This window comes from Anser brachyrhynchus (genome assembly GCF_964034855.1).
Source record: "Anser brachyrhynchus genome assembly, chromosome: 3".
NCBI classification, from domain to species: Eukaryota; Metazoa; Chordata; class Aves; order Anseriformes; family Anatidae; genus Anser; species Anser brachyrhynchus.
In genome coordinates this window covers 56662966-56689663 of record NC_137696.1, presented here as the reverse complement: position 1 = coordinate 56689663, position 26698 = coordinate 56662966, and the positions used below count along the sequence as shown (strand labels likewise).

The following is a 26698-nucleotide window of genomic DNA, read 5'->3' as shown; positions in this document are numbered from 1 at the left end:
GGGAGAAAAGCTATGGAAGAGAACAGACCACTGCAATTACCTATTCAACACTTTCACTACGCAGAAAGCATGGACCCATACCACAAAAGATGTGGAATCGGGATACATTGTTTTTTCATTGACCTGGCATAGCACAGGAAATAAAGGTTTCTTTTTATGGTGGATACAAAGAGCTGAGTAATCCAATAGTTACAGGGAAGCCAGAACAGAGGAATCACAGAAAGCCATGGGGAAAGTAAATTGATTGTGAAGAGAGAATATTTCAGGTCCTGAGAACAAAGTGGGAGCACTGTGTCACAGACAACGGATGCTGTTGCAGGCTTTCAACAATCAGCAAAGCAGGGAGGGATGGATAAATGCTTGCATTTACTTGTTTTAACTGAGCAACTGCAGGAAGATGCCTATTTAAGGCACTGCCCCCTGGATAGCTCTTCTATTTCTCCTGAGTCTCCAATTATTATTTTTTTTTTCCTTCTCTTCAATACCCTCATTTCCCCTGAGTATGCACTCATCAGCAACTTGCATTCCTCAGAAATCCTCCCACTAGCTGTCTGGAAAGACATTCATGCTAGAGGGCATAACACTCTTCTGACACGAAGATGCCTTTAAAACCGCAAGTCATCTTCAGAAACCGAATTGCGTGGAGGTGCACAAAGAATTCCTCCGAGACCTACTTTGGAGGCAAGTGAATTCAGCCAACTCACAAACATCAGCAGTAAATTCATTCGGGTAAGCATGTTTGGTATTCTGAAAGCCTTCCCCCAAACCACACACCTCTTTGCACGTGCACTTCTTTTAAAAATATTTTCTTCTTGGTCTGTTTTTATGCTTACTTTTTGCCCTCAACTTGTATGATAAAAATGTTTTCTGGGTGAGCCCTGGAGAACCGAGCAGACCAAACACTAATGCTCATATGGAATTTATTTAGAGGGGGGAAAAATCCCTTAAGTTGAGTGCTTATGTTATTTTGAACTGGTTTTATATTTTATATGTATATAGTGGAGCTGGAATTTCAGGGCTGGCTTTTGTTTGCATTCATCATGAAACATTTGTTATATGAGCTGCTGCTACTGCTACCAAAACAGCTGCTGCTCACTGCTAGAAAACCAGAGCCCATCTCAACAGTTTCTTGCTTCCTCTGGTAAATCTAGCTGGCAAAAGAGGCCCAGTGTTTCTACAGAAAAACTGCCTTTGTTTGGCTTCACTGTCGTCCTCACCGTCTTCTGCCTACCCTGAACATGGACTTGAAAGAGAACTGATAAATCAGAGCAAGAGCAGGTACGTACTGACGCTCCTGACATATCTGCAATTAAAGGTAGATCAGGACTACAGCTGCATGAGCTCTCTGGTCTGCAGCTAGGACAGCACCTCGGATGTGAATGCCTTCCCTTCAGCTGCTCCTATGATTTAGCCAGGATTTAGCCTTTCCGTCCTATGTCATCATTTTCTGCTACCCAGAAAAACTGAGCCATGGCTTGACCTATCTTCCAATAAAAACTTCTTTGCCGTAGAAATGCTGCTGTCCAGTGACTAAGGCGATCTGTAGGAGACTGCTTCTCTATGCAGAAAAAAAAAACACTCACCTATCTGACAATCTGTGCACTGTCCTAATGACTTGGACACAAAACAGGACCTAGCAGATGAGCGGACTGCAGTCCTGAGTGCTGAGGACAGACCTCCTGAACTACACATAAGCTGAATTTTAATACATTGCTTTCTTTGTTACAAGCACTACAACACTTCAGTGTTGTTCTTGCTGCTTCCTGGTGATTTCAAATTGGCAGTGAGCACTCTAACCCCATTGTCATCTTTTTAAGAGAAAATTTATCCCAGACTTGAGCAGCCTCTGCAGGACTTCACTGCTTGTTTAAAGTAAGGGGAGACTACCAGATAATTAATGCCTACCGCTTTAACCAATTCTATCTTTCAGGAGAACATTTTTTTTTCCTCACAGCTGGACAACTTACTTTCCTTAAGAGCTTTTGAACAGATCCTGCTGAAAATCAAATGTGCGCCATCTTATATCCATGCGCTTGCTGACTCCTTCAAGGAACTAGTTGATTTTTGAGGCTCTACAAAAGCCACATTGAATTTTCTCAAATGTCTATTAATTTCATTCTTTCTTATAATTTCTAGAAGTACCTAAATGGGATTCTTACATCTGCAGCTGTCTAGATACCATTTCAGTCCTTTAAAAACTTGGAGTCGTGTTAACTACCTTCTTTTCTTCCAGTGTAGCTGCGGATTGATAGGACACACAGCAGAGTTGGCAATTACAGTTTCAGAAACATCCTTTGTGAGTAGTGGCTACAACAGCAGCATCTTGACCCTGCCAAGGAGGAAAGATAACTGAGGAGAAAAAAAAATGCCCTAGCACCAAATCTGTTACCTGTATTATAGATGGCATCTGCAAATAACTGAAAAGTTACTCAGAGTTAGTCCAAAAAGATATGTACAACTCATAATATGACATTTTTAAAGTGCAGTAACCGTTGTGCAAATGTTGGGGATAGAAAAAGCAGCCCAACTGGAAATAACACACTAATTAAGGAATACAATAGGATTGCAATGCAGAAGAAAGGGTTGAGAGAGGGAAGATAAGCCAGAGAGCAGTGGAGGGGAACATGCTCGTTGCTACTACATTTGTAAATGTGTGATTCGACTCCAAGAACAAAGTAAAAGACGAAAAAAGGAATCTTCCTAGCCATATTTAGTAAAAACCTCTTCTCTTGCTTCTGGGAAAGCAAGATTTCAAGAGGGACAGGTCAAAAAGGCTGAAAAATTCCAACTGGGAAAAGAAGTGGGGAGCATAAACTCCAAGGAAGACTTGCTCTTGGAAGAGCAAGGGGTCAGCTCAGCAGCATTACAACAGCCTCCTACCCCAGGGCAGGTAAAGGGGATCTCAGTCTTCAGCAAAGGGGCTCTGAAGAAGGAGCACAGGAATGGTGTGAAGTTCTGCTCAAGCGAGCAGATTATCCCCTCAGGAGTGATGGTGGGAGACATACCAAAAGGATTCTTGTGTAGCAACTGAGAGCTACACTGCTAATACATTTCCTTATTTTTAATTCTTTTAACTTTGTAACCAAACGCCAACCCTTACACTTCACTGAAATTTATTTACTAATACTTACTTTTTTTTTTTTTTTTGGTAAGAGTAATCACAGTAGTCTTAAGGTGACTTAGAGGTCTTTGGATGACCAGAGGATTCCCACTCTGGGAGTAACTTATCTATTTACAGGTACACTCTTGGGATGCTTCAGTCTCAAGAAAAGAACCACCATCATCCAGGGACTCACAGACCCCAGGCTGTTTGGCACTTGTAGGTGAGGAAGGGGTAACAACTCACAGTTTGAGGATCACCAGGCACTTGCCCCTTAATATTACTGATTTTTAATAAAACTCCTTTCTACTGACCCTTCAGTCTGTGATGCCTCCTCATACTTGTCAGTACTAAGAATAGGCCCAACATGGAGCCTTCGTGTTTTACCTGTAGGCAAGGTACGTACAGTGACCTTTTCTATGATGGCTTTCTGCTCCTTGAGAGTGCCTGCCTGCCTGGCACCTCTCCCAGCTACCCACTGTCTCCCTCCTCCCAGCTCTCTGGCAGACCAGTCAGTTCAGGTTGAAAATAACTTCTGGTATTAGCTTTAATGCCTTTAGCAAGCTGCATGCAAGAAAATGACTTGCTATAATTTCATATTCAACTTGTTAGAATTTATGGTCTTTCATGTTTTCCTTATTTTTGTTATTACAGCATTTTAGTTATTATAGCAACTAATTTTAATCACTGTAAAAACTTGATTTTAAATTGCTATGATTATGCAATTGCTGTGATTATGTCCAAGTAATTCCTTAGGAATGGCTACTCATCTTTACTGTATAAAAATTACAGGTAAAATCTGTTTAGTTATACAGTTACCTTACCTTTAATACTTTTCAAAACATTTCAGAACCATCAAAGATACTTTCTGATGGTACTCACGTTGCTTTTGCAATGTGTCTCCAGGATAAGAATAATCAGTTTAACATGTAACCTATTCTATTGCTGCTATAATAGGCACAACTTATGATTAGTCTGAGGTTAAAATACAACCGCTTCTTTCAACATGGAAAATATGATTATGTTCCTGAAAGTAAAGTGAATAGTCAGCTCTGATCTGCTCCATATTGTTGCTTCAGTAAAAGATATTTCTACCAAAACACTAACCCTGCAAATGTAATGTGGCACAGAGTCATAATCATGCCAGATTTTGAGTTGTTATGCACCTATTAGTAACAGAAGTTCTTCATATTCCAGCCTCAGCCACCTTGTGCAATTCTGTTGTTTCCATGCACGTGAAATGAAGACCTGTGCAAATGTACTGGAGCTGTAGTTGAGACCAGAAGCATGCCTATTAATTGGAATTTAGCAGCCATCCACCTTGCCCACTATGCCTTATGCTGCCTAAAGAGAGGTCAAAGTTGCCGAAGAAGCAATTTGCATAGTGTTACTACTATAATTTTTATTCAAATGCTATTTTAAAAGCATACACAGTAACAGAGGTTTAGCTGGTAGTTAGTGATTAAAATAGCATTATGATTTTATTCGGTAAGTTATTCAAGAAGGAATGAACTGTCAATGCAAGCTTGAATTGTCTGCCATTAAAAAGTTTGTGGCATTCTGTCATCAGTGACCCTGGATTATTTATAAGATATTAATGCTGCACCTGCATGCAGCTTGCCCTGTGTCCCAGAGCTTTAACAATGCTGCTTGCCCATGGATTTTTCATTTTATTATGCTAGGAACAGGAAACATTGAAAAGATGCATCAGGGAATCAACCTCAGATGAATAGCAGAAGCACTGTTACAAATCCGTAACATCTTTAGTGACTGATACACTCATTAGATAAACATTATAGTTTCTTGAAAGATACCAGCATCAATGCTTCAAAATGAGCTCACACAAGAGAATACACATGAATTCTTGACATGTGGGATGCAAGGGTTTGGCTGACACCCCTTGGGATTTAGACCACAAATACATTTTGTTTTTACTCCAAGAAAGTATGAAATTACATCTGAGGGTTTAGTCCAAAACTGGACAGCCCATCAATAGATCTGATGAAAGGAAATTGAAAGAATGCATGCATCATGAAGATGGGGGACGAAATGCAGGATCTGAAGACAAAAGTCTTTTGGAATTGCACTACAAGACAAAGGCGAAACTGCAGGTAGTCTTGGCCTTCATAGACCTACAGATACAGGTGTGTTACACAGAAAGTTTAGAGAGGGGAAACTGTTCATGGTGGAGAGGTACAGGCAAGAGCATGAGAAACAATAAAATGGCTTCAGGCAAAGATTTTGCCAACTGATAACCAGAAAAAGGTGGCAGAGAGAAATAAGAAAAGGGCAGCCTGTTGCAGAGCACAGCCTGCAGTTCTGAACACCAGCCAGAGATGTATGGGCTTGGTCTCTGCAAAGGTTCACAAAGAACAGGTGAAACCAGCACCCAGCGAGAGCTGTGCATCAAGGGAACACCACGCCAAAGAAACAAAGAGTTTCCAGAGAGAACAATTATGACAAGCATGCCAAGAAACCGGATTCAGTCTCTTACAGAAATCCTTTTCTACTAGAACTGAGCTTAGTGCCCAAGCCAGCAATATTAATCCAGCCAGCATGTATTATAGCACAAAGAAAGGAAAGACTGAGTAATTCTGTCATACTTAGCCTATCTCTGCAATACCTTGTAAGTTGTCACAGCTAATGAGCTCATGTGTTTAGAAGCTTTAGTAGAAGAGAAACATCTGATCTAGCTTTTTTCAAAGGATGACCCAAGGAAACAGGGGCTTCACCTTCCATTACATCTTCACTTCAGGACAAAGAACCACAGCAATAATTTTGGCAGATGGACCCATAAATTGCACTTTCCTACACCCTAAGCTCAGGGAGCAGATTTACCCTGGATGCGAGCCGTAACCATGTCAAGCTCTTAGCTACCTCACTTTTCGGCTCAAAAGGCACCATTCATTTTGGACCATTTATAAACAACTGTTCTGCTGCGTAACCATGCACATATGGACTAACTCCAATCTAATAAGTACATGTTAGCAGGGAACAGTACGTACAGCAGGCTTGATCCTGGATGCATACAAGCTCCCTGTGGGCTTGGAAAGCCTTGCCAAACTCTATTGCCACAACTTCAGTGTTGCTGGTATTTTAACAATGAGATTTAAACTACCTTGGATAAATCTTTTGGTGCCACAGTTATGTCTCCCATGTATTACACACATACTCTGGGCTGGCTTCACCTTCCTGAGCAGAATGAAAAACTGCAGCTGTTTTGAGATGCCAACTGTTCCTGCAGAACTTGCCACTGAGAAGTTTAGTTTCTGAGATGAATCTTCAAAAGATCTAGAGGCTCTCTTGAAAAATAGAGTCATGAGAAAGTCTAGAAGTACTCAAATGCTTCCAAGAGTTCCTACTCTTAAAACAGCTTGGTTTATTCACAATGGGATTTGAATCCTCTGAAAGTCAGAAAACAACATATTTTCCTTTTATGGAATTGGAAAAAGGAAGAATATTTCCACTGATTGTGCTTATCACTGATTGGTGCAGCCACTAAATTCAAGGCACCCCAGATCAGGCAGTCTGGTTTTGTCCCTGCTCTCTAAACCTTATTTCCATGGCTGAAGAGCTAAATAATATATCTACAGCTTTTTACACTGTCCTCAGCTCTATAGAACAAACCAAAGAGCAGATTTTTTGTGTAAACTGTCCTAGATGCTATCGACAAAAAGGGGAACAAATATCCCCCTGGGACATGTGCTGTGGCTTCCCCTCCCCATCTTTCTTGCACACAAAGAACAGGGAATTTGTTTTACAATACAATAAACAACAACAAAATTAAACACTTTTCCTAGAGCATAAACTGCCTGTTTTAGCATACAGATTATTTTAAAGCATTCTTCTAGATAATTTTGAAAGTTCAGACATCAGAGGGAGAAGAAATGAATGGCTCGTCCACATTCCTGCTTTTATTTTCTTTTTCAGAACAGGATGTTGGGTGATAAAGAAGAAAACGCCACCCAGGCCGAATGTAACTTCACATGTGCTGTTACCACTGGCACAGTGTTCAACTTCCCTGAAAGTCCGGAAAAAGCAGGGAGATTACACCACCTTCTGGACAAAACTTTTTAAGTCACACATACAATTATTTTGCTCCACATAATGGATGGAAACATGCCATCAAAACATTATACAGCTGGTTACTTCCCATGTCCAACTTCATGTACTACCACCACGCACAGTTTATGATTTTCCTCTTCTGTAGAAAACTTTCATATGTAGTGATTCCTTTTCACAGTATTATTTAGGGAAAGCACAAAGCTGTTTTAGAGTGTGAGGCAAAAGAATAGACAGCATATTTGGAGTCTCCAAAGTTTTTGTGTATTTGAACGTATTCCAAGTTTTCCCATATTCTGTTTTAAGAAAGTTAGAGATGCAAAGAAGTGATGCAAAAAATCTGAGAATTTAGATTTAATCTCATCCAAGCTGCTCTTCTTCTCACATCAAGAGTAAAGACGCTTGTAGGAGAGAAAGAGGTGTATTTGTGCACAAGAGATGGGCCAATGTATCCTCTTTCCACCTATCAGTGCTAGCTCTGCCCTCTCCAGAAAGTATGGCTCTTGAGAAGTAGGTAGAATATTAGAAGCTACAGATCACCTGACCTAACTTTTTTTAATTAATTTTCATTTTGTATTGAACAAAGGCAGAGTACAAGACAATCACTGTTTAACACTGCACAAAAATCACTGCCTCCTTCCATCAGACTTCTTTCAACCTTTCCTACTCAGAGTTTTTGTTCTTAGAGGTCACATCTGCAAAGGCTTTCCTCTCATTTATTGGATGGAAAACACAGAGGGATCCTTCCTGCCCTCCCTTTCATTTCTCCATATCACAGCAACGATAATCAGTTCCTGAACATTTCCAAATACAGAGCATCCACGTCTTGGGTGCTGGAGCACTCTAAGAACAGGATGGCAGAAAGCCTGCCTGAGGAACTTAGTACTAAAGGTATCAGAAATGTCTTTCTCTTCTGGGGGAGCACTGTCATGAATGGGGGATAAGGAAAGAAAAGCCTCTTTCAGCCTTCTCCACTTGCAAAGAGTTTTATTTTGACAAAGAGTGGAAAAAATGTTCTTGTCCACTTCCAGCACAAGAACCATCTGAAGGCATGTCACACCTTCAGTGAAGTTTATCTCACCTTTTTCCTAACTCTACCAAAGAAGGGTTTATTATCTGTGTCACAGGATCTCAGCCTTGCAATAAAGACAAACGGCAGCAGCGCCCTCCTTACTGAGTTTAGAAAGAATGAAAAGTTCATAAAACAAAACAAAACAAACAAAGAAAAAACAAAAAAACCCTCTATCACCAGCACTCATGAATACCAAAGGATTTTAAAAACCAGCATATTTATATTACCTAGGACAGTATTACTACTACACTTAAAAACATTATCTGCAAATGTGATTGTCTTTAAGAATTACATTTTCAAAAAAAATCATTTTACACTTTACCTGAACAACATATTTTGTTCCAGCTGACAGTATGAGTAGTTTCATTACAGTCAATAAAAAAATCTGTCTGAAAAGTCTAAGCTGGCCTTTTTGCTTTCCAGTAAGATCTGTATGTCCTTTGTAGCAAAGCGTAACGTTCAAGAAACAAAGTTCTGATATCAGGAAGAAGTGTTTTTATAGGGCTTCTAGTGCCAAAGAGAATTTCTGAACTCCTACAGAAAGGTGAGAGGATAAGGCTTATTTCTGAGGTGATAAAAAACTTTTTATTGCCTATTCTTTTACATTAGATGCTGTTAACTTTTACCCCATGTCAGAGAAGTTGAAATGGCAAAAAACCCTCCATGCTCTGCTGTGCATTGTGTGTATTTTCTGCCCCTTTAAAACACCAAAGATACAAAACCCACCCATGCCCATTTAAAAATAAACTGTGTAAGCATTCTCTGCTTTCTGGCTACCAGCCAGACCATGGAAATGAGCTATAACCAGCAAAAATGAACAGGACTGACCAATTATTTTTCCTTCAGTTGTGCTCCTGAGAGTGAGGAGAGATTTTGCATGTGAAGTTATTCTGTAACTATTTTGGGCCTTTCACATTGCAAAGCAATACTTTCAAATCCTGCAGTAAAACTAATCCAAGGCTCTGCAATTGGACTATCTACTCCAATGATGGGGAAAAAAAAAAGGGAAAGACAGAACAGTGAGCAACTTCTACTGCTTAGCACAGAACAGAAATCCAATAAACAAAGTAATACCTTTTTTTTTTTTTTTTTTAAATTCTATCTGTGTATATTTTGCACTATCCTCTCCCTACTTTTGATCGCTTGTCAAAAGCAGTTGTGGCTGTCAAGGTAGGAAGTGTGCTCTAGGTGATCCTGCTTGGCAGGGGGTTGGACTGGATGATCTTCAGGGGCTCCTTCCCACCTCGGCCATTCTGTGATTCTGTTTCTTACTTTGGACAAGACAGGCACTTAAAAAAGAGGAGTCCCTTTGCAATGCTTGATTTGATATTGATATTAACATGATACTTAATTTCAAGGAGAGAGTAGAAAAAGGAAGAAAAAACCAACAACAGAAAAACGAAACAGGAAGCCTATAGCTGTAAAGAAAGCTACAAGATTAATAGTTCCAATGAAAGCTTTAGTACAACAAAGAGCTGTCACATTTTGTTGCACATTGTTATAAAATACACAAGTCAAAATATTTGGCATATGGATTAGCTCAAGGAAGCATTGTTATTAATGCAGTGAGAACAATTATTCTCCTAGTGTTCTCTGACACTGAAATTTCTTTAAAAGTTTACCTTCCTTCACAGTCTCCTCCTGTCAGCTTATGTAAGACACATCTCTGTCACTATACATAGACAGACAGCCGCACTTCAGTTAGTTCTCTCTGATGTAAATGTCCTCCTATCTGATCAACAGAGCCACAGATTTACTGATCTTCTGCTTCAGAACAATAACAGCGAAGTATTTTTTGATGGTAAAAAGGCTCCAGGCTTTGTTTTCTTGCTAGGAGAACACTGAGCAAGAGTCTTTCATTAAAAGTTATTAAAAACTGTCTCAGATGACAAATCCTACTGCAGACAAAGAGGAGATAAAAACACTTGAATAAGACTTTCATAGTTAAAAAAGCAGAGATGAGGAAAAAAAAGTTTCCATATTTACTGATTTGTGCTACACTGAAGGTTCCTGATAAGAACAAGTTTGCTCGGATGGGAGCTGTAGTGAGCTGGTGCCCACCCAGAGCACCTGTAATGAGAAGGAAGAAGGGGTTTAACCCAGAACTCCCACAGCTGTATCTTAAATGCTTTTCAAGATGCCCAAAGCAGCCTCCAGCAGATCAAGAAGTGCAGGTATGGACATGAATACAACCAGCAGTTTACTACCTACAGTGGGAGGCAGGTGCTCTTAATTTTGTTTAGTTTGCAATGTTGGTGGGAGAGCAGCCACCAAGTTGTTACTTTACTTTCTAATCCATGTAATCCACTAAAGGATGGAGACTGCCTTCCATCAACCAATTTCCGCTGCTAAACAGCTCTATAAATGCAATTTTCTAATCCAGAACTGCCTATTGCAGTGAGTTCTGGTGCAGAGATTCATTAGACTAGGAGAGAATCACTTTCCCATACAGGTCCTTCCACTGTATTTTTCTCATCTGAATATGTTAAATTGATAAAAAGTAAGTTCTGGCAAAGCTTTACCTTTTTTATATGAAGAGAAGACAGACTGCTATAACAGTATCTCAGGTGGAGCAGCAGGTTAGCACACAGAACTATACATTTTACAGAATTACCTGCAAACGTTAGTCACAACAAAAGGTCGTGTTTGGCCTGAAGTATCTGCTGCTCTGTGGGGTACCACACAGCTGGGCAGGAGAATAGCACCTCTTCCTCCCAGCACTTCATGATGCAACAGCAGAGGGTGTTGCAGATCAGGTCTAAGGTGCACTGAAAAGAACTACGTAGGATTTCTTCCAAAGCACTTGGATTCTTTTTCTTTCTGACTGATTTTGTTAAGTCTTTTGTGACTCAAAAAAAAACCAACAAAAAACAACAACACACCCTTGCATGTATGAAAAGAGTAGAGAAGGGTTAACAAAGGGAAACAGTTTCCTTTCTATTACTCCTTGTTAATCAGTGAACGGAAAGAATAAAACAAACTTTAATCCACATAGGGAATATTGAAGCAAAGAAATGACAAGACAGGTCTTATGCATGAAATCCCAGAGAAGAGGAAATCACTACCCCAAAATGTGGGATCAAATCTCCCGTATATAATGGAATATACACAGAGATGAGAAAGATTATCCAGCACTTAATGATTCTGGGAGATTTTTTATTTCACTTCTGATGATTTCAAGGGCACTCTGATGAAAAATCAAGATCCTATGTGCTGTTTGTTAGCTTCCCACATTGGAAAAGAAGTGAAAGTCTATGTTCTATAGAACAGCTGAGGAAACCCTACAGATTCCCACAAAAAAATCTGCTGATTGCAGAGAGTGTCCTTCTAGTGATCCCCAACCTCTTTCCGGTCTAGCATCCCTATGGAAAAACCTTAGAGACAGAACTGTGCAAACCTTTAAGAACACTTCAACATGCTAAAAATGTATATGTCTTTTTATTTTTTTAATTTACAAAGAAAAGAGAACGCCACTCTTTCCCTGTAATATCTGTATCATGGCTTAATACAAAACTTCCAAAGATCTGTCCTAGAAATAGGGACTGGGAGACAGTCACCCACTGAAACCCATAATTTTTCCAAGGTGACTGATTACTGTTATAGCTGCTCTCAATCAAAAGCCAGTGATAAGCTTTGTGCACTACAAACAAAATTCAACATTTGATTAATGTGTTTTTGATATATAAATTGGTACAAAACACACTTTTCAGTGGCTGTAGGCATTTCTAATTGACATGAATGCAACTGAGTCACCAGGAAAGAAGGGAAGTTTTACCCCTCCTTAGTTCATACCGTGTTAATATCCCAGTCAAATGTAAGCAGTAGATCAGTTCTGCAAAAACAGGAACATCTTATTTCTCGATTTAAGCATAGGACACAAAACCATCTTCTAAAGAAGTTAACAAAAATAAGCATTGGGAGGGATGGACTGAACACAATGAAAGAAACCTTTCAGGTTGATGCCACGGTGCAAATTAAGAGGTAGATTAAGATCTGTTTTCATTTATCTACTGAAGGCCACCTAAGTCTTTTTTTCTGACCATGCTTTCTATTCATCATGCTGTAAATTTGTATTTTCATTTGTACTCACTTAATCTCTGTTTAAGTGAACCATTATTCCAACATAATTGATTAAAATCTTAGCAACCCTCAGTCAAGATTAAGGGAAAACAACCTGGTACTTAAGAATCCCCATTGTCCAGCTCCCCGACCAATTTATTCCAGATTTCCTCAGGTAGATATTGCTGACAACATTCTGAGAATTGGCAACATTATTTGAGAGCTCACTATGCCAGAATTAAAAGAAGAAAAAGTCACTCTAGTGATAATTGGGAAGGTTTCCAGCATGTGGCAAGATTACTGGAGCACCAACTGCTTGCCTGGGAATAAAAACCACACAATGATGTTAAGAATAAAAGTGGAAAAAATACCTTTCCCCATCAATCAAATCTGCTCCCTAAAAGGAAGATAAATCTCTTCATTGACTAAATAAGACATAAATACTCTACCTTTCAGTAGTCATTTAAGTTTTGCCAAAATTTCTGTGAAAATAGCTGTATAATGGAAACAGTTACCTGGGTTTTTGTAGATGCTAAGCACATCCTTGAAATAATGAGGTAAGAATCTTTCTAATAAAAGCAGCACATCCTCCAACTCCTCCAGAATACCCACAAGCAGAAAATTTTCATTAACGTTCAGCTTTGCTCTTTCAAGGGCCCATTCACCAGGTTCCCTGTATGAAATTAATCAAGGGAGAGGAATGGAATTAAAAAGGAAAAGAAAAAAAAAAAAAGAATGACTGTTTAAATATGCATTTACTTCAGAAATTCAAGCCAAGACGACAACTGCAGGGGGAAAAATATTCAGTGCTGAATGCCGTTCCTCCAACAGAAGATTAAAAAACAAAACAAAACAAAAAACTTGCGTGCCTTACTGAGATTTTCCACACAACATCTAGACTTGATTTGACATGTAAAAACATGATCACATTAAAATGAGGTTAAAAACTGTATGGAAGTACCCAGTTCCATAGATAACTTCCACAGAGATGTCTAAAAGCTCACACTTGTGAATTCACACATTTCTGCTCAGAAGCACAGCCCATCTTGCTGGAGCAATTATTTTCCTGGGTGATGAATGGCTCTGGGGGGATGACTCTGGGAATAACTCTGAACAACACCAGGAGAAATGCTGCATGCAACCACTGCCTTTTGTTATCCAGTGAATACCACGGAGGGGGCAACTGGCCTGTTTCCTGCCTTGTCCTTGGTTTAAGGACAAAGTCTGCCAAAGTCTCCAGGAGCTTCCCTTTCTCTGCCAGTACCCCATGACCACCCTGCAGATCTGATACTGGATTCACATTTGTTTTCTCTGACAGATATTGGCTTTGAAGATCATTTGGGGGTTATTCTATCTTTTCCCTCACTGACAGAAACTAGCAGGACACTACCGCATCTCCATCATACCAACAGGCTATGTCATATGACAAGCACATACCTGTTCCTGCAACAGAAAACCTGTATGTGGTGCTAAACGTGGCTGGACATATACCCACCACATGGCCAAAAGCATGTGTGTTTTTCTCTTGCCACGGGTCTGAACAGACAACCATACTGTAATTCAGTTGTGCAACATCGTGAAGATAGGTGGTCTATCCTAGCCAATTCCCATCTGGATTTAGGATCTCTCAAAATCTTTCCCTGCTCTTCTGCTGGAGACAGCATTAAGTTTTCCCAGCGAGGCCATGACATCTTGGAGACAGCAGGTCTCACATTTTGACTCCTCACACTCAGCCGAAGCGGCTGTAATGCTGAAATTCATCTTGAAAACTTCAGTTTAAAGACATGCTGCTTCTCAGACTTCTAGCCAGAGCATGATAGAAGACAGATCTAGAATAAGCTAAAAAACAGTATTTTAATGTTGAGGAACCTCATAGATATATATTGTGAAAGTATGCATGTCACTCTTGGTGATGAGATTACTCATATATACAAGTCAAATATGCGACCATAAGCATTTGCAAATGAAGCCAAAATACATGAAGAAAAAAATGTTTAACGAAGACATGAATCTGCTTTCTCAATACTATCTTCCTTTATGCCAAGAAATGAAGAATTTTACAGCAAAGATACTTAGAAACAGAGACAAAAGTATGAACATATTTTCACTTGTTATTACAGCTAAAGTATGGCTTTTGTAAAGAAATTTTTGAAAATATTCACAGCTATTCCATTATAGAGAAGTGGCAATAATAAATAAATATAATACCTTGAAGTTGAACAAGCCTACTTAAGAATGTGCTGTGACCCAAAATATAAAAATATTTGAAAACAAGTAGGTATTTAAAATGATTCACACACTGCATGAAAGTTTACTATGCCACATCAATAATACAGCAACATGAGAATGGCAAAAATAGACATTAAAAATGAGCTAGTTCAATTACAGTAGTAGAAGGCTCCACTTTACATAATTTTAAGCATGATCACTATTTCTTACATAGAAACAGAAACCTAGTGTTCCTAAGATACAGACCTGGTATAAGCATCTGAGCAAAACTAAAATGTGTATTAAAAAATTACAGTGCAGGTAAAATGGTTAACAAGCACATAAGGTCACTCTGCCAACTCAGAAAAAAAATAATCCTACCCCTCTCATTCCGAAATATATGCATGCGGTTGCCACATACAGAATTACATTGTACTTACACTTTGCTTTTGTACTTGAAATAACTGTTGTTTCAAATTACCAGTTTCTGACAAAATGCTGTCAATTGCTACTGCTGAACAAATTGAGATACCTTTTATATTTATTTACCTGCATCTTGGATGCTGTCCACAGAAATATGGTATGATATAAAATAACCTGGGATTGGAACATTCAGGGTAGTTTTCAAGGATACATACATTAATGTCCTGTAGATGAGAGAAAAGAAAATGAGGTTGAATACTGTGTTTTCCTTTCTCTATTAAAAATTGTTTTATTAATCTCACACTTTACACAGACATCCCAGAGTCAAAGAATTGTGCTGAGGCTATACCAAATACCTTAGAAGGAATCTACCAGTCATTTTAATACTTGCTACATTTTATTAGAAAGTTGCAGGAGAAAAAAAAAAGTTATTTTGTTCTACAACGTCTTTCTGCAAAAACCACAATTTTTATATTGAGATTAATGCATGATTCAAAGCGTGACATATGGATCGACTTTCACAATGAATTATATATTTAAAATAGCTGGGATATTATTTTCAGACTTTTCTTTCTTCTGAACACACCCGAGGGGAAACAAGAAGTGGCCAGAATAAATCAAATTTAGACAATGATTATTTTATTTATTTATATTATTCTGCTTCATACAATGACTGCAATGAGCAAATGTGACTTGCAATTCACACAGCTTGCTCCTGATATAAAAACATACATCACCATTGATTACATTCCTGAGATGTTCAGAACTGAGCCTATTGTGTAAACCCTCATTGAGAAAAGAACTTATTAGAAAGTATTTATCATTTTCCTGATTCATCAGTCATCTAATTAGGCACTATCTTTCATTTCTCAAAAGACTAGGCATAGCTACTGAACCCTGAGGAACTGCATCCCATTTCTAGTTTTACTCAGCTCAATAACAAACACTCCTGTAAGCGGGATTGAATTACAGCACCCTTATCTAGCCTAATAACCCCTTATTCTGCTGGCAGACTCACTGATTCCAAAGGGACTTACCAGGGAAAGAAAGGGTAAGACAACATATGCAAAGATGAAAGAATCATATCTTTGCAAAAGCCCTCTCCCATCGTTCTTCAACATGTGCTTTTATAATGCAATAGCCTTGGTACACACGAACAGGAAACCAGTGACTAACCATAGAATCAGACTCACTCAGGTTGGCAAAGACCTCTAAGATCATCAAGTCCAACTGTTAACCTAGCACTGCCAAGTCTACCACTAAATGACGTCCCTAAGCACCACATCTACACGTCTTCTAAATACCTCCAGGGATGCTGACTCAACCACTTCCCTGGGCAGCCTGTCCCAGTGCCTCACAACCACTCCAGTGAAGAAATTTTTCCTAACATACATCCTGAACCTCCCCGGCACAACTTGAGGCCATTCCCTCTGGTCCTATCACTAGTTACCTGTGAGAAGAGGCCGACCCCCAGCTCCCCGCACCTTCCTTTCAGGTGGTTGTAGAGAGCAATGAGGTCTCCCCTGAGCCTCCTCTTCTCCAGACCAAACACCCCCAGCTCCCTCAGCCGCTCCTCACAGGACTTGTGTGCCAGGCCCTTCACCAGCTTTGTAGCCCTGCTCTGGGCAGGCTCCAGGGCCTCGATGGCCCAAAACTGAACGCAGTACTCGAGGTGCAGCCTCATCAGAGCAGAGTACAGAGGGACAATCACTTCCTTGGTACTGCTGGCCATGCTATTTCTGATACAAGCCAGGATGCTGTTGGCTTTCTTGGCCACCTAAGCACACTGCCGGCTCATATTCAGCTGGCTATTGACCAATACCCCTCTTTGGGCCCAGCCACACAGCCAGCTTTTTGACTAGCAAAGTGTACACCTGTCCAAGCCACAATCAGCCAGTTTCTCCAGAAGAATGCTGTGGGAAGCAGTGTCAAAAGCTTTATTAAAGTCTAGGTAAACAACATCCATACTTTATCAAGTAAATGAGATGGGACAGAGGACATTTCTGTGGGCACCACACCCTCTAAGAGCCAGAGTTGCTCAGCAGCGTGGGAGCTGTGGAGAGCATCCACTGTACCAACAAGTGCCTTGGGCAATCCTAGGGCCGTGTGGGGTATAGGGCCCTGGCTGCAGCATCAGCATCTGAGAACTCAGTGCAGAAAAGCTCTTCACAGAACATAAGCCCTAACTAGTTTCACATTTGGGTCCAATAGCCTGTTTAAAGTATTTTCCTCTTCCTCCCATCTTACACTTCTGTAAATCAGGTTTTATTAATGAGTCAGGAGATACTGGACTGCAAAATAAATTACATGGTGAGGAACTATCAAAGAAAACAGCATAAAAAGTGCGAATTGGGATACAAACAACCCATTTCCCCTGCTCCCCACAATGTATTCAGGCATACTGAGAAGATACATACCGCAAGATTTATGTTCAAGACATAAATTTTGAAATTCAAGGCTCTGAGCTTAACCTAATAAACACCCTTTGCTCTCACTGCTATGAACATCACTGAGAAATCTACTGGTGGCACAGTAGGGTGGCACGGGTAATTTGCTAATTTGCTCTTCCTATGATCCCAATAGTTTTTTTTTTCTCTCTTTTTTTTTTTTCTCAAAGACCTTATGGCCACCTTTCAATATATAAAGGAGGCTTATAAGAAAGATGGAGAAAGACTTTTTACCACAGCCTGTAGTGACAGGTCAAGTGGCAACAGTTTTCAGCTGGAAAAAGGTGGATTTAGATTGGATATAAAGAAGAAATTCTTCACTCGGAGGGTGGTGAGGCACTGGCACAGGCTGCCCAGAAAAGCTGTGGATGTCCCATCCCTGGAGGTGTTCAAGGCCAGATTGGATGGGGCTTTGGACAACCTGCTTTGATCAGACCTCTCCACAATAAAGAAAGAGGGATCCTTCTTTATTCCTCAGCTCTTGGATGCGATCTACACTGTTTGTGTCCTGCTGGGCTTCTCTCTGCAGGGAGGCAGAGGGCTGCCCGGGAACCAGCAATGGTCTCCTCCCCACTGTGGCCCTGGGGCTGTCAGTAACAACAAATGATTTCTTTTTAAAAGAGTTTTTCTATTATTGTTACAATTCTGGCCGGAATGGCATTTTGGTAACAGTAATGTCTATTTCCTTTTGTAAAACTGTCTTTCATATAAAAATAATGATGTTCCCTAATACACTAATCTGCGAACAAGTCAGACTACTGATCTATCAGAGGTGTATCAAAGATGTGCTATCAATTTTTTTAAGTTAATAATAGAGCTGTTTTATTTGCTCTAGCATGTTCATATATGCTATAAGAGGAAGCCTGCATGTGCTAAAAAAAATTTATGGATACAAAATTTCTTCTGGAATTTTAGTGCTGTCATAAAAAGATCAAACTTTAAAGCACTTCCTGTAAAACATAAAACAATTTACCTAAGTTAATGTCTTTAATTCATTGCAAATATTATAAAAATATATACCAAAAGACCCAGTTTTAGATTTGACACTTTTTTTTTCCCCCCAGTGTAAAATCCTAACAGTACTGGTGGAAGAAAAAATCATTTTTTTGTCCAGAAGATGGAACACCTAAGTTAAAAGAAAACCTGAGCTTCAAAACATTCTATATTCGTTGATCCTCAGTGTCTCAGTCAAAAGTTATAGAAATACCAGATTCTGCCATGGATGCATGGCAATCTTTGATACCATTAACAACTTAAAATAAAGACTCATAACTCAAATACACAGACGCATTGCAAATATTTTTCCATTAATTATCCATTAACCTGTGGGAAGACAAAAAATGGCCTTTCCTTTTCTCACAATCACCATGCAAAATAAGACAGTCTTTCCATGTCCTGCCCTGGTTGGATATTGTGGCTTCTGTGATAGAGCCAGGAGACCCTGCTTACAGCTGTGTCAAGGTGCATGCCCCTTTTTCATGTCAGAAGGCAGCAGATGTGAAGTGAAGGTGTGTCATGAGGGCTACAGAGGAAGCGGGGAACTAAATAAATACCTTTCAAGGAGAAATATACCCATGAAAGGAAATGAAATAACCTGATGTGGAAAACCAGTGAGTGAGCCCAGTCTATGGTGACCTCTCCTGCTTACAAGGCTGCTCTTAATACTCCGTGGCAGTCAATGGCCCAGTCTAGTCCTCACCATGGGCGGCCAAGAATAATTTTTCTTCTCTGCTGAGAGACCCCAGAATCCTCTCACGGCTTTTTAAATGTTTTCTCACATACTTGCTCAGTGTTTGTAAGGAGGTCAAGCTGACCATTACATCCTTAGGACAACGTTGCATCATACAAACTAAATACAACCACATGGAAATAAAAAAATAAAATGATCTGCCTCTTCCTCTGACCCCTGGCTAGGGAGCTGCGGGTACCACAGAGCAATGGGGAAGAAAATGTAAACAACACAGTTCAGAAACTGCCTTGCAAGTGCAAATATGAAAGGAAAGAAGGAAATGCATGGTTTTCTACTTTGTAAGGCTGCGGAAAGACATACCTTGCTCCAGAGAAACTGAAAAATCAAGATATAGTTGGACTTAAGGTTTTCAAATACAAAGGTAACGTCTTACTGAATGTTATTTAGCAGCACAAGCTATTTATGTATTTTTACATAAAATAAACTACGCCATAAACATTTTTAACCCCAGTTAAAAACATTTTTACATCATCAGTTAATATTCATGGTTTTTATTCAATCGCAATCAAATATTTGGATAATTAGAGCCATGCTGCAGCAAGGAGACCTGCTTTATTCAGATTCTGGAGGAATTTGGTGCTTAGTGGAGCATCAAGCCTAACAACTTTGGCAGGAGATGGCTGTGAGGTGTGCAGGCGATGGGCATCGCTTCCCAGACCTGCGCTGCCAGCACAGCTGAAGCCAAGTGCTTCCCAGCCCGTGCTGTTCTGGTATCGAGCCCCTCCGAGAACTGCTGCCAGGCAGGGGGGATTGAGCCAAACTGCACGGGAGATTTCCCGAACAGATGACTGTCCTCTAGAGACTACAGCACGCTGGTCAAAGCTATCTGAACACCAACGGCAGACTGCAGAGCGAGCCGCGGGTACTTCAGGGAGAAGCTCCACGAGATGGCAGAGCTGATCTAGCTAACCAAAATGCAGGTTTCTGTCCCCAGCCGGCACCTCTGCACCAGCTGTGATTGCCCCTTCACTCTCATGTAGGCTCCACCAGCTCAAAAAGGGAACAGAAAGCCTTTCCTCTTCCTCCATTGCCTGGTCTCTCCATCTGAATATGAGAGGGCACTTCTTTACCGGGAGGGTGGCAGAGCACTGGCACAGGTTGCCTGGGGAGGCTGTGGAGTCTCCTGCTCCGGAGATATTCAAAACCCACCTGGATGCCATCCTGTGCAGCGTGTGCTAGGTGATCCTGCTCGGCAGGGGGTTGGACCCGATGGCCCCACCCAACCTCAGCCACTCTGTGATCCGGTCTTCTACCAGGGGTCTTCTGGGGTCTTCTACATCCCTCCCCAGGTGATGCAGGCCGCACCAAATGTCTTCAGCTACACTCTTTAATTTTCAGTTATTTTGTTAATGTGGTCATTGCAATGACTAGGAAACTGTCACCACAACGTGTGGTCATTTCACCCCAGCACTGGCTGCCCGCTGTGTCCAAATGCTGCCGCCACGCAGACGCCCATCCGTGCTCACACATGCACCTAGCGGCTGCCAGGACCAGAGTCGCTTTGAGCATTTTCTTCTGCGGCACTGTGAAACTCCTCGCTCCCCAGGGACCTCTCTCAGCTGGCACTACCATGCCTTTCCTGCTTCAAGGCCAAGCGGCAATACTGCTTTACCTCTGACCACGACTACGTTGAAAGCTGAGCTAAGGTTTAAGCTGGTTTTAGTCACCAAAAATGTTCCTTTCAACTCTTTCTCACTTTGCATGTCTGTTTTTGAAGAGATACAGTTCTGAAAGCTTTTGTACAGCTCTTAAAGGGCTGCACAGACACTTCACATTTCTGCAGGTGTTCAACTTCCCTTCTTCCACATATTTGTCAGCAGCTCAAATATGTTTTAAAAAAAACAACAAAAAAAAAACCCACCTTGATCTACTAAATTCCCAGGAAAGCCTCATTATCATTTCTTCCAAAAGTTGCTCTTCACCTTAAGCTAAATCGAGTATTTGATAAAAAGCAGCAGCAAAAGCAACTAGAGAACGATGAGAAGAGAAAAATGAAAAAGTCAGCTCTCTCATCACCCACACTGCTGTAAGGCACAGTGCTCTGCTGGTGAAGGAGACAATACAACAGCCTACACAAGAGATCAAAGGAATATCCTTTAGAAAGTTTCAGGGACTCTTAGCAACAGTGTCTTGGAAGAGCAAAAGCACCCCGCAGAGCCAGCTCCTTTGATTCAAGCTGCTGTCCTCCAGCTATCTGATGTAAAGGTTAGTACAAAACAGAAATTACCCTGTAAAATAAAGCGATGTGCTCTTACAAAAGGTTTACTGAATATATATATATATATTTTTTTTTTCTCCAAATGATTTTTCATTTCCAGGAAATAGAAAGTGAAAAATCCCTTCCCATCTTTTCCAATTCTTCAAATGCTTCCTACAACCCCACTTCTGCCCACAAAGCATTAGTTAACTACTCGTTTTGATGGGTGGGACTGCTTACCTACCCCACCTCTCCCCTCTGGATGGCTGCCTTTCGCTCACAAGACCAGAAATGTGGAGACCAAGAGGTGGTGGTGTAACACTGTCAGCACGCACGGACCACCGATGCCAACCCTGCGTCTTGCACAAGGTCCCCCGGGAGCCCATGGGAAACAATGAGGACAACTTGGAGGACTGGACCCTCCTATGTTTTTGGGAGTATTCACAGGGCTATTTTTGAGAGGAATCTTATGTAAAGTTGCCACGTACACAATTGTTCTAGGGAAACAACAGATACCCACAAGCAGAGGCAACGTTCAAATGCCTGCACATTAGCTCTTCTCCACATCTGCCTTTCTGCCTCGTCAGGCTGCCAAAAGGCTCCACAGGCATCTTGTCCCCTCTGAGAGCAAGTTCCCTCTCTGGCAGTACCGATCTGGGTAGCACGTCACACCAAGATGGCAAGTCACTTGAAGCAAGTCAACAACGTATACCATAAAACATGTTGCGAAGATAAAGCGGGGAACATAAAAAGGTAAAGTGGGGAACATAAAGGTCTCTGCTTTGAAAAATCTTTCTTTAAAGAAAAATGCACTTGAGAAACTTGAAAAATGTTTTCCAATGTTTACTATGAATAAAATCAAGGGAAAATTAGTATTTCTGTTCTGTTCTTTAGCGTGGCATTTGCTGCCACGAGCATGACTGTACCACTTCCCCTTCCTGATCCTCCAGCCCAGGGACCCGATGTCAGGAGAAGACAGCCCAGACAGCTCTCCTTCCCCCAGGCAGGGGCAAGGCCACCAGCCGTCCTGAGAAAGGGTGGAGGGGGCTGGCTGAAAGTGCTCTGAGTTGACTTGAAAAAACAAACCTTAGAAGTACTTGTGGTACACGTGATAAAATCTTGGCAAGCCTGGGAATATTGTTTTCTCTTTCAGTTTCACCTCCAGGGAATGAGCTTTCACCAATTAGCAAGGTTAGATAAAACTGAACTTACCTCTGTACCCAAAACGGCATCCAACCGCACGCAATGCCTGCTGTAAGCGATGCACAGTACTGCCGTGCCCACAGACAGAAACAGCTTTAGTCGAGGTGCCATGGATATCAGTGACTGTACAGCCGCTCATCCCAGCAGCTTTCACTCAGTCCTCAGTCCCCACAGCTTGCTAATAATTCTGCTGGGCTCCTGGGGGTACGGTCACCTCCCCACTTCTTTGGGGTGGGCAAAGCGTACCACCACCCCCCCCGCTGGTCCCATAACTCCCCACTGCCTTCTGCTAAGCCTCCTTTACCCGTGCTTACCAGGGCAGACTTACTGGTGAATATTTCTATCTCACGCTGCCCAGGGTAGCAGACTAACGCTGTATTTGAGAGAGGGGATGCAGAGCTCACAGAAACCTTGGCTACTGTGGATGACTAAATATCTGGACAGGTAGCGTAATAAGGAATACACACAAAGTTTGACACTTTTCATGAAAAACTGCATTGGTAGGCTAGATATTTATACTCACAACTTAATGAAACTTCACTTTGTTTCATAGCATGAGATAATTTTTCTTTAATTAAAAAAGCCTGTATTATAAGAGCACAACTATTCAAGAGAAAATTCTATTATGAAAATCTGGAGAAAGAGACAAAAATATTTTCAACTGTTACCATACAAAGACTGGTTCACTTAAGCCTTTTAATTTTATTCAAATGAGAAAACTCGACTTTTCAAAGCTAGCCTAGGCTAGCCTATGGTTTTTTTTTTTTTTTTTTTTTTTAGGATAATTCTGTGTTTTCTTTGAATTGACTTTCCATTTTTTTCTGGCAAAATGTGTGTTTTTCATTTTTCCCCCAGACCACATAAGCAAATATGCTGCCAAGTTGAACTCCCACTTTTTTCACTCAGCTAGTTTGCCTGGCTTTTCTGCCTACAGTGTATTCAGCTCTTCTTCCTGGCATCCCAACGAGCGAAGCAGCACCTAACAAAACAGTGTCTTCTGCTAACTGTCTTCTGCATGTTCGTTTAGCACAGGCATAAATTATTCATTCATGTACAAACTTTTGCTGGCATTAACATAGCAGAGGTGAACAACTCTGCCCACAACTCCAACATGTATTTGACAGACACCAAATGCATTTGCAGATCCCAATTTTCTATTTCATAACTCCTCTGTTATCAGAAATATTACTAATCTGTAGACAATCAGATTTACTAATTAGAACCAAATCATTCCTTAGTGCTGTAGCACCTCTGCTACGAAGAAAGGCTGAGAGAGCTGGGGATGTTCAGCCTAAGAAGAGAAGGCTCCAGGCAGACCTCATTGCAGCCTTAAAAGCCTTAAATTAAAAGTGGGTAGATTTAGATGAGATATTAGGAAGAAATTCTTCACTCTGAGGGCGGTGAGGCCCTGGCACAGGTTGCCCAGAGAAGCTGTGGATGCCCCATCCCTGGAGGTGTTCAAGGCCAGGCTGGATGGGGCTTTGGGCAACCTGATCTAGTGGGTGGCATCCCTGCCCATGGCAGGGGGGTTGTAACTGGATGATCTTTAAGATCCCTTCCCACCCAAACCATTCTGTGATTCTGTAACAGTTGTAAGTAGTTATCTTCTGACATCTTCCTTTTCCATTGCTTTTGTATTTTTCACCTCAAACCATCTTAGTACAGGAAATATATTAAAAAAATAGAAAGAAATTATGCCAGAAAGAGTATCTGCCAGCTGGAAGAAGTGTATGAGCATTAAATAATCATCCTGTTATGCAGGAGCATTATGCTGTGATAAAGAATGAATTGCAGTGGCAACTAGCAGCACCGAGACAGTACATCTGTCACTTCTGTTTACCAACACTTCTTCATAGAAGAATCTGAAAAATTAGTTTGCTCAGATGATAACCCCTAATAAAGCCAATTAAGGATGGCACATATGCAATCCTGCAAGCCCTGAACAGGAAATACTCTCTACCTCTCTGATTTCTCAGCCCTTCTGAATGCAGTGGCTGGATGCTGGCCAAGAGATGCTCGTGAGAAAAGCAGCGCGTCGACAGACAAATGCAGCTCACAAAAGGTAATTGTGGAGCATGGATAAAGTTAGCTAGCTACAGATGATGGACTCAGCCTGGACTGAGATGCTGAAGTCAGTGGGATTGAAGCAGACGCAGATGGCAGGTGAGGCTTACCATGGCAAGGGTGGTGGCACAGGTAGGGACATGGTCTGTGCCGGGACAGTGGGATGCAGCGCAGCTCTGGCTGCTACCTGTGCTTGGGGGGAAGGCTGCTACAGACAACCCAGGGCTTCGAGAAGCCTTTTAGTCCATCCTTCGCTAAGGGAAAACTATGTTTTTCTAAAGTAAGGCTGTCATTTCTCCAATGTGTACATAAAAATGTCCATATCCTCTCTCTCTCTAATAGTCAAAAAATATTTACTAGTACCTGATATGAATACACCTTTACGTAATTTAAGGAAACTCCTTTTTGTCTTAAATTGTGATGAACACGTGGAATAACTGGACGACAAGGCTCCTAGAGCCCAGCATCTTCTGTTGTACTTGAAATGCTGGATCCCAGATTTGTGCGACACCTTTTTTAAAAACCAAATTGGGTAAGATACAGAAGAAGTCATTGTTCAACACTGCAGATCATCACCTCTATACTATACCACTCTATTTATGTTAAAAGCCTTGCTGACCAATCAAGTACACTACAACACTAAGACTCAGCACGTACTGAGTTGAGAGCAAGTCCTGCTCAGAACTGAGCAGTAATATGCATTAAAGATTGTTTGGAATGAAAAATCGTATCAGAAGAAAAATATCTCTTATCCCATAGGAGAGGTGGGATGCTTTCACATACAGAAAAGGGCCCTCTAGGGAGGGAATTAATCAGAAGAAAAGTTTCAAAATGAAGTGACAGCCAAAGATGTTTTAGAAAAAATGGATAAAATGAACATAAGAAAAGATTGCCAGAACCAGCTAGTATTAGAGGACACTATAACGAAGAACACAACTAGCAAGAGGAAGAATCGACATATTTTAGCAGAGAAGGCTGTGCCTCTCCAATTTCTGACACTTCTGTGATTCAGTCCCTAAAGATATGATAAAGACAGTCTTATGTACGTAAATTCCCGAGGAAAAAAAATAGAGGAGGGGCTGATAAAGGACAGGAAACCAAAGGCAGGAAATAAAATGGCTAGTTTTCTTAGTGAAATGAGACACTGAGTAGGGATGCACAGCATCTGTTCTGAGACATCGCTTGTGCATAACTGAGAAGGCTTAACAGTAAAATAATGCTTTTCAGGGAATATTAGTGACAGTGGATGAGAAATCTGAGCTCAGGGAGTTATAGAAGAACCCTATAATGCTAAATGATTAGGTGATGAAATGCTGGTAGAAATTCAGGGCCGGTAAATGCATACTTTGGATGACAAAAGTGTAATTGGGTTTTTAAATCTAAAAATAAGAGAAATTCAAGGAAGAATGGTCTATCGAGGGTTATTAAACACAGATATGAAAACAACGTCTGGCTGAGGAAATCTGTAAGCTGAAGAATGTCAGGAGCTGGGAGGATGCTGGAGGGGAAGCAGCCCTTCCCCAGCCGGGCTGGATGGTGCTCCTGTCTCACCCAGGACATCTCATCTCACGTTCAGCTCCCAACGAGGACTTAAGGCAGGAAGTTCCCATATGTTTACTTACAACACTATGTTGTTTGCACAGATAACATGGGATTTAAAGTTTTCAGAATATTGCTTAGTTGCTATAACACAGGGAAGCCTATTTTAATAACATGACATTTCTGTAGTTTCGCATTTTTCTCACGTCTTCTTTCCCAGGTCAATTCCTTTAAACCCTGACCTCATACTCACAAATCATGCTTACCAGATTTTAGCAAAAACCTCAAAACACCTATACTAACAGAAAGACATTAAAGTTCTATGAACTCCGTAACATCTTGACAATAACATTACACTGTTTCAGTAAATCTCCACAAATAAATAGTTTTAACAATATGAAAGTTTTTTTTTTTAAAGGCTAGTTAAAACAAGTATCAGAGTTCCGAACACTAAAGATGTTATCAGAGAGAAATGATCCATGAGCCAAAGGGAAATTAATTTCCTTGGCAATAGGCATTAAACATGAATGCTGTCTTATTCATTCTATCAAGACAGAGACAGAACAAACAAGAG

General features: G+C 40.8%; 1 protein-coding gene across 2 annotated transcripts in view; it reads right to left on the bottom strand.

Moving 5' to 3' along the window:
• Positions 1-26698, bottom strand: part of UST (uronyl 2-sulfotransferase) — a gene marked incomplete at its 3' end in the record, with an annotated part of 164199 nt that overhangs the window by 23236 nt on the left and 114265 nt on the right. For both annotated transcript variants that reach the window (XM_080588018.1, XM_080588017.1), the window contains exons 6-7: positions 15051-15148; positions 12809-12966 (exon numbers count right to left, since the gene is read on the bottom strand). In XM_080588018.1, the coding sequence (XP_080444144.1) occupies positions 12809-12966; positions 15051-15148 (256 nt within the window). The remainder of the gene's footprint in view (positions 1-12808; positions 12967-15050; positions 15149-26698) is intronic.